The sequence below is a fragment of the Crocodylus porosus genome, unplaced genomic scaffold (assembly GCF_001723895.1).
Source record: "Crocodylus porosus isolate Cpor-Errol unplaced genomic scaffold, CroPor_comp1, whole genome shotgun sequence".
Taxonomy (NCBI): Eukaryota; Metazoa; Chordata; order Crocodylia; family Crocodylidae; genus Crocodylus; species Crocodylus porosus.
The window spans coordinates 35,730,479-35,738,876 of NW_017728911.1; the positions used below are offsets into that span (position 1 = coordinate 35,730,479).

General features: G+C 42.6%; 1 protein-coding gene across 1 annotated transcript in view; it reads right to left on the bottom strand.

The window, feature by feature from the left end:
- Positions 1–1,561: 1,561 nt before the first annotated feature.
- The window catches only part of CHSY1 (chondroitin sulfate synthase 1), a 93,043-nt gene continuing 86,206 nt past the window's right edge, over positions 1,562–8,398 (bottom strand). Inside the window, exon 3 of the mRNA XM_019533803.1 lies at positions 1,562–4,871. Within this exon, the coding sequence (XP_019389348.1) occupies positions 3,279–4,871 (1,593 nt within the window). The 3' untranslated portion in view covers positions 1,562–3,278. The remainder of the gene's footprint in view (positions 4,872–8,398) is intronic.

The following is an 8,398-nucleotide window of genomic DNA, read 5'->3' on the forward strand; positions in this document are numbered from 1 at the left end:
ACTTATAGGTGGCCATCAGATCACCCCTGAGCCTGCGCTTTTCCAGGCTAAAGAGCCCCATGGCTCTCAGCCTGTCGTCGTACGGTCTGTTTTCCTGACCTCTGATCATGCGTGTGGCTCTTGTCTGCAGTCAGAGTGCAGAGAAATGAGGGCTGCAGGTGGGGAAGGGTTTGAAGAGCAAGTCGAAGGTGGCAGGAGGCAGGTGGATACTGGGCCTTGAATTCAGTGAAGCTGGAGAAGTACAGCAGCTTAGCCCGGAGGATGGCAGCAGTTGCCAAGCTGCCATTGCTGCTCAGAAAGTGCTAGATATTCAGGACATTTTCCAATGAAGCGACAAGAACAGTGTTCATACGGATGACCTGTACTTAAAGGCTGTTTCTAGCCATTTAAATATTAGAGCAGGGAGGAAAGAACTAACAGGCATCTAAAGAGATGGGACAAAATAGGGCAGAACCAATTCAACAGCTGTCTGCAAACACCAGGGCTTCTGCCTCTCAGTCTTATGGTACGGCCGCAAGTTTATGCGATAAGTGGCTAATTAAGATGTAGGCCCCAACCAGCTGGACTATACTGTATGTTTAATGTCTTGGAGACTGCTTAAAGTTTATTGAGCAGTTTCAGAAACTAGATCACAATTATAGCAATTGACTTAAGAAACAAAAGCCAGATGGGTGCTATCCATTAACTGAGCTTAACGCCTTCACTAATTTATATACACACTTTGGAGACTACTGATTTCTCTATTAAGACAACAAGGGAAAAAAAAGAAAAAAAAGAACAGAAATCTTACCTGCACACCAAGTGATCTATTTTCTACATTAACTTCAGGCTTACTGCAAAGGAGGAGGAAAAGTTTTGAGACCCAATTTTCAGTGGGACATCCACAACTAGCTCAAGTAGTGAGCACAGCAGGCAGCACTGACAACCCCAGAAGACGGGAAGCCAGGAATCGGTCTTTTAGCAAGAGGGAGATGTCAGGTTTTTATTTGCCTTTTGGCTTCAGCCTTCAGAGTTCACATTTTTTTCAGCTTTCCTCTGCATCCACAAGTGCTAGGTGTGATCAAGCGACTCCAAAAGCTGGGGCTCAGAAACACGAGGCGGCCACAGCTGGTGGAATTAGTACTCAACAAAGTGCTCATCATTTCTTAAAGTTGGGACTTAATTCTTTTTACCGTGCACAGAGCTTCCAGAATATTAGGCAGTAACTCAGCCTTGTGTGTGCATTCAGTAGCTGGTTATGCTTAGCTTTGGGGAGACATGGAAGGAGATTTATACAGCTTCCACACCACGCACACTTTGGAGACCTCCCTTAAAAAAAGGCTCAGGCAAGCAGCACTGGCCATGTCCATAAACAGCTGTGAGCACTAATAGATACCTCTTTGCAGGACTCCACCGTGAAGTTCACTTTAGGCTGAAATGTGGTGCAGACGCAACGAACGGCCCAAGAGTGGTCTATTACCCCTTGGCTTATTTTACCCCCAATTATCTGTAACATTATTTTACCCAAGGCTGCAAGAACTGCATAAAAAAGGATGTGGACTGAGGCAGACACCAGGAGGAGTTAGAATTGCAAGTAAAAAAAAATCTTTATTGCATCTTAGAAGCAAGTCTTTCAAAAAGGTTTCCATGCATCAAATCCATTCCGAGTACCTACGTCCTTGGGGCTGTCACCAACAAAAGAAATGACGACCATGCCATGACACTGAATCTACACTAGCAATTTATATTCCACAAGTATATAACCACTGGTTATTTTTTTCTAAGACTTCTCACAACGCATCAATTTTCATCTTTTCACTGTCCTCCACCTCCCAAAAGGGCAGGTAACGTGGAACTAGGAATAATGAAACAAAATGGTGCTGAAGAGTACAATAGAAAAATATATTGTTCACTGGTTTTATTTTTCCTTCTGAACAAGGTATTTACAAATAGGTAGATCCCATGTACCTGCTTCAACGGCAATATCTGTCACTGTTTGACGTCAACATGAAAGGTTACCTGCGTCGGCTTTAAGGCACTTCATTTTGTGTATTTCTTTAGCCTTTCCTAGGTGATAACTCTTAGGGAGCATATTTTATCCATTCTACCTCCTCCCACCTCACCCAAAGTTACTCAGTACATTTTACAGAAATCTGGGGGGAGGCGGGGGGGATTCATGGAAAAAAAAAAATACTTTCAAAAGAAATCTTTGGAGATCTGTTTACTGCAAATATATGATGTACACTATCTTAACAGTGAGAAAATGCAATACATTCCTAAAATATATAGATATAAATATTAAAATGACTAACAGATATTCAAGGAAAGGACAAGAACCTAAAAACAATGGATATTAAATAAATTAAAGACCTATCCGATACAGAAAAACAAAACAACTAGTACTCAAAGAATGTAATAATTGTTCCCATTAACATCTTGTAACTGACTGAACAAAATTAACGCAATCTGATGCAGTACATTTTCTATATAATTTTTTTTTCCAATGATCTTCCTGGGGATCTCCAATTCCTAATGATGTCATTTTTTGTTTTTCAGCAGTAAATTCTCCTTTTCCCTCCCACGTACAATTATTACAATTTAGCATATCACCATCATGTGATCTCTGCTCTAGACAGGACAGCGATCGAGACCAACACCTAGAATCCACCGTGGATTCTGAAGCAGTAGATCCAGATATGGACCAAGAACAACAAAACAACATTTCTAACAGGTTGTGCTTGTTTTCCTTGCCTGGCCTTGATAAGACAAAATGTAATTTAGGTTGAAATAGTCAACCATCTTAAACTCCTGCAATTAACAGGCACACTGATTTGCTTTTTTTCCTAACAAAATTTGATCAAAATGGCTATATTATTTTTAAAGAGTAGAAACTGTGTAATGCAAGTCATAACTGAACATTTGGATACAGTGATGTGCCACTTTGCTTGAATGTTCAGTATCCAATTAATAGAATCCTAGCAAAGAGGACAGCAACGGAAAAGGTAAGGAAAAAAACAGAATTTCGTTACGAACAAAAGATTATTTCAAGTCAGACTTCTGGTGATCTGCCAGATCACATTGCCAAATTTTTCTGGAAGGCAAATACTGATCACAGTTTTGTTCAAAATGAAAAAAAAGAGAGGAATTCTTTGTAAGAAAATGATGATGACTTCTAAAATATATCCTGTATGGTCTTTAAAAGTGAACTATCAAAAACATTTTCCAAAAAATAAATTAGATAATTAAAAAAAAAACAAAAAAACAGAGCAAGAGAGAGTCTTCTCCAGCATAGCTGGACACTAGGCTGTCCTCACTGAGCCATTAGTATTGCTGCTTTTCCCAAAACCTGGGTCATTCTTTTCAAGCCATAGTTCAGCTAATTGTTGTGTGGATCCATAGGTTGAAGCTTTGGACCCCAAGCACATTTTATATTGTTTTGGGTCAAGATTAGGGTCACAAAAAACAGGATGATGCACATGGACTACTCCAATCTCCTGGCTTCGGAGAGTCTTTAACCCAGCTTGAATGACTTTGTTAAACAGGTCCACATCCTCCAGGCCCCAACCTTGAATTGAGACATCAAAACCACCTGCTCGAAGGAGATCTCCCTTGTAAATACAAGTGATGCCAAAGCCATAGTTCCTCCAGAAACCTGTTTTCTGGGTGAAGGCAAAATGATTGTCACTGGGAACTTTTCCACTATAAACAATCTTTGGATCATACTGGCTAAAGATGATTGGAAAGTATACTTGTTGGCCCAATACTGTATTGGCTCTACACCTCTGGAGAAACTCCGTGGTAAACACCAGGTCAACATCGCAGAAAAAAAGCAAAGACTCATTCTGAAACTGGGAAGACCCAACTTCAAGAGCCAAAGCTCTTGAGAACTCCCCAGACACCGGCAAGATCTGCATGTCAGCTTTGGGGTACTTAATACGGTAATCTCGCATTAATTCCACTTGTTTCGCCTTGTCGGGGTTTGAGTCGGAATTGAAAAGCAGGACAACCAGCTTGACATTTTGATTTGGAATGAGACAAGTTTTCTCGAAGTTCCCCATGAATCTTGCAAACATATCAAAGCGTCCAGACAGAGGAATTAAGATGTTGATCTTCTTGTCTTTGGGCTCTTTTCGCTCTGCCTTTGAGCCAGTGAGCTGGAATGGAACAAACATCTTCAGTGAATTGGATAGGAAAGACAAGGATCCAGAGTCCTGATTAATTTTGCTAGCCAACTCTTTGGCATCCATCTCTTCGTGCTCCATGAACTGGATCTTGCTGAAGGTCTGTTGTAGGTAGGCATGCCTTCTAACAGGAACTGTCATCTTCTTTCCCTTGTGCTTCTTGTACAGAAGCAACAAGTCAAGAACATATTCTGCCCCATACATAGGATTTACTCTGCGATAGCCATACTGTACCTCTTTGAAATCTATGATCCGTCCTCTGGTCTTAGCATTGGCATTGATCATTTCCATGACCTGCATAACAATGTCATCCAATGCTTCGCGCTGAGATGAATCCATCCCTCTCCGAGGGGGCTGTCCATCGGCAGCAGAATAGAGATATTTCCCCGTAAGGAACTCCCACTCCAAGACCTCCTCACGTTGCCGCGGCTGGAACCTCATGAAGGACGGCGCAATGCCCAGCTGGAGGTCATCTTTGCGGATTTCTGCATTGCTGTATTTGCTCATCAGGACAATCTCCCTGTGCAGCTGTATTGTCCGGTGACGAAGTTCTGCTATTTTGCGACTCAGCATGTAACTATGAAGTCTATACTGGTATGGTGGGTTCTTGTTGGGATGCAGTGTTATAGCTCTGTGTATCTTGCTGTTTCGGAGGTCTCGGATGTAGCCTTTCTTGTTCTGCTCGTAGTTTTCATAAAACAGCTGCTGCATCTGGAGGGAGGGGGAGAGAGAGAGAGAGAAAGAAGTTACTGTTTGTGCAGAATTAGGGATCTGATAGCACCGTACGCAAGAAATTGCCCCACACAGCCCGTCCTGTAAGAAAATTCCTCCTTGCTTACATGAGCAGAACCCTGTCTGAATAAGCCTCTCTCCCTGCTTTAGGCACAGGTTGCAATGATACCAGCTGCTATTCAAAGGAATTAAGAGGCTTATTCATTGTAAACCGGTGAAGAAAACATCTACCCTGGATTAGAGATTACTCTGGTCCGTTCCGGGGATATCACCATGATCTGAAAAACTGTGTAAGTAGATCACAAACTCATTTTCACCCAGTCTAACATGGCATCATCAGATAAACATGTCAAAGTGTGTTGTTTTTCCTGTGTGCTAGAACTAGTTGTATTCCTCTGCTTTCCATATGCTTAAAAAAAAATGCCTTATGGAGGTCACAATTCTACATGCAGAATAAGTACATTTTCATTTTCATCATGCCTTCCTTTTTCTTCCACTGCACTCAAAATTTTAAGTCACTGAATTAAGGCTGTTAGTACAGGTATGAGACCCAAACTAAGGGCCTTCAAAGATGCTTCTTTCTGTAACAAGCATTTGTGCTAGTGAAAGAGAAAAAGACAGATGCCACAAGCACCAACCAGGTGTCCAACGCTGGAACAGAAGAAGATCCAGCCCTGAGCTTTTGTATTTCATTTGTGATACTATTTTTAATGAAGTCTAACTTCTAATCCCGCTGACCATTTTATGCAGTGAAGTATAAGGACACTTGCAGCAGAATAAACCTATTCTTAAAATAGGTGGCAGGCTACCTCAGATGACTCTTATGAAGCTATCACATGTGTACGGCAGATGAAACAGCTATGAAGCGATCAAAGGAACAGCTAGTATCTGGTAGGATACAAGGCCAATCTGAGCAAGGATGCTTTTTATGAAATCCACTCAGCATTTGCAGGGCTAAAAACTATGTGCTGATCTGGTGATCGGTTATTTCACAGGTCACCCTTTGACCCTGTGAAATCAATGCCAAAATAGCTTGACACATCTTAATGCCTACTGTCTCCCTTTAGAAAGGAATTAAAAGTCTTACTGCCGATAGGAATTTTTATGGCTAATGTAGTTAATCTATGGAAGAATCTACGGAGGAAAAAGCTGAAATCCCCTCGACAGACATTTGTGTCAGAATTAAATCCGAGACACCCCTAAAATGTAACCACAAGAGCTACTTCGTTGTGCCAAATCACATGAAAATCAACCGGAGTACGGTGCCCACCTTTGTCCAGACATTTGCTCTTTCCCCCAGGTCATTCTCCCCACCTCCCAGTACCCTGAAGCAATTCAGCTGCCTTGCTTGCATGGGCTGCAAGTTGCCCGCACACCCGATACCCAACAGAAAGGGCCCTGATCCTGATTAGAGTCCATGTGAATAATAGGTGAAGTCTCCATCTGCTATTCAGTACAAAACACCTTCCAGGAGTAGGGTGTTACCAAGGGCAGCTCTGAAACCCAGATGCACTAAAGAATTGCATGGATATAGATAAAGCCTTGTCAGATGAACTCGCATCACGTATGGCTGCCTCCTGCCCCACTGTAAATCCCCCTCTTCAGTGCTACCCTTGTATTGCTTCCATGGTCGATAAAGGGATACATCTGCACATTTAGCCTTGCAGTTTTCATTCAGAGCGGTACAACCTGTGGACCTGGTGTCTCATCCACTTTGAATCAATCTCATGAGCCCCCCCGTTAAAAGGGAGAATTTATACAGTGAGAATAAAACCATTAAGATACCCCAGAGCTACAACACATTTTTATTCTAATCTGGCTCCAGCAGCATGTCTTTTCCCATGCTAAATATAGCACTAGAAGCACTGATATATACAGTAACTATTGGCAGATCTCAACAGCAGGGCATGTGGAAGCAACATGCTTCCCATCCGACTGTGCAAAGCCAGGGAGGGAACGTTTTTTAAAACAAGAACACTTAAGCAGCTACTTTTTCAGCCCTGATACTGAAAAAGGCACAGCAATTTGAATTTAAAATGAAATAAAAACAGAAGACCTCCAAACAGCAGCAACACCAGCAGAAAAAATAAAACCATCCCTCTTCCTACACACACAGCCCAAGTGCTTTTACTCCAAAATACCAGTCCAGGGCATTCTCAAAAATGCAGAGAAAAAAAAATCATGAGAAGCAGACGCACATCTAGATTAGACAACCCAGATTTAACAAAATACCGATGGATGCGGGGGGAGAGGGGAGAAATGTTATGAAACCTCTGAAGACGGGTAAAAGACATGGAACAGTAACAAAACTGTTTGAAACAAAAAGTAACGAGCTTATTAGCGAACTGCTAGAGTCTTCAAGAGAAAAAATAACCTGTTAACAGGGCAAGTTAAAGCCTGGAACATTTTATACCGTTTCCATTTCCAAATTAAAAGCTGGATAACCTCTTAGAAAATTGACTTGAAAACAGATCTCACCCTGGGCTTCACAGGTGTTTCATGTTTCAGCCTAAGGCAATTTAAACAGAAAAGCCTATTAAATACCGAAAGAATTATCAAAAACGTGGGAATTCTAACAAACGGCTCGCTCCAGCTGAGCTACTCGTCAGCATGTGAGGATCGCTAATTAGACGCGCCATCGCTCCCAGCTAGCATTTATATAACTAGAATTTTTCAGAAGACTAAGTTGCGAGGTTGGCATTTACATCACTTTTCCTATAAAAGCGTTGTCCCCCTCTTCTGACCTACAAAGCAACAGCTCCTCCATGCACTTGGTAAGCAGGGGCAGGCCCGGACGCTGTGAGCCTGATCCTCTCCTCGATGATGTTCAGGGGTAAAGGCCTTTAAAAGCTGCAGCAGATCACACTTAAGATGCCATTTCCGAGGCTGCGGAAAGGGTGAATGTATTTAGCATGTTCCAGACACTAATGTCTGGAAGGAAATGGACACGGTGTTGTAAGCAGCTACAATCAACCTAATGACTTCTTGGAGTCCTCTGACTCACCATCAAAACAATTTAATCTTTTATGGACTTATTAATGAGCCCCGTAGAAAAGTGCGCATCAGTAACAATGCCAGAGCACCCATCTATCCCATGGCTGTGTCTTCTACCCCACAGTATAACCCTGGAAAATGCATCGCTCAAGAGCAAAAAGTTAGAAAGGACAGCCTAAGTGTAGCTCTCTATGTTAAGGAAAGCTACATGCCCCTGCAAGCAGATGTTGGCGACCAGGGTGGACAACTGGAGACCCTCCGGGTTAAAATCCGTGGGGAACATGGCACAGGGGACACAACGGTGGGAGTCTACTACGACCTCCCACCCAAAGTCAAGAGCTTGACCAGGAGTTCGCCCGGGAACTGACTGAGGCCGCTTGCTCCAGGACCTTGGTTGTCATGGGGGACTTCAATTACCCGGACGTATTGTGGGAGGATCACTCAGCTAAATCCGAGCGGTCGCAAAGCTTTCTTTTGTGCGTGGATGACCTCTACCTGACTCAAGAAGTCTA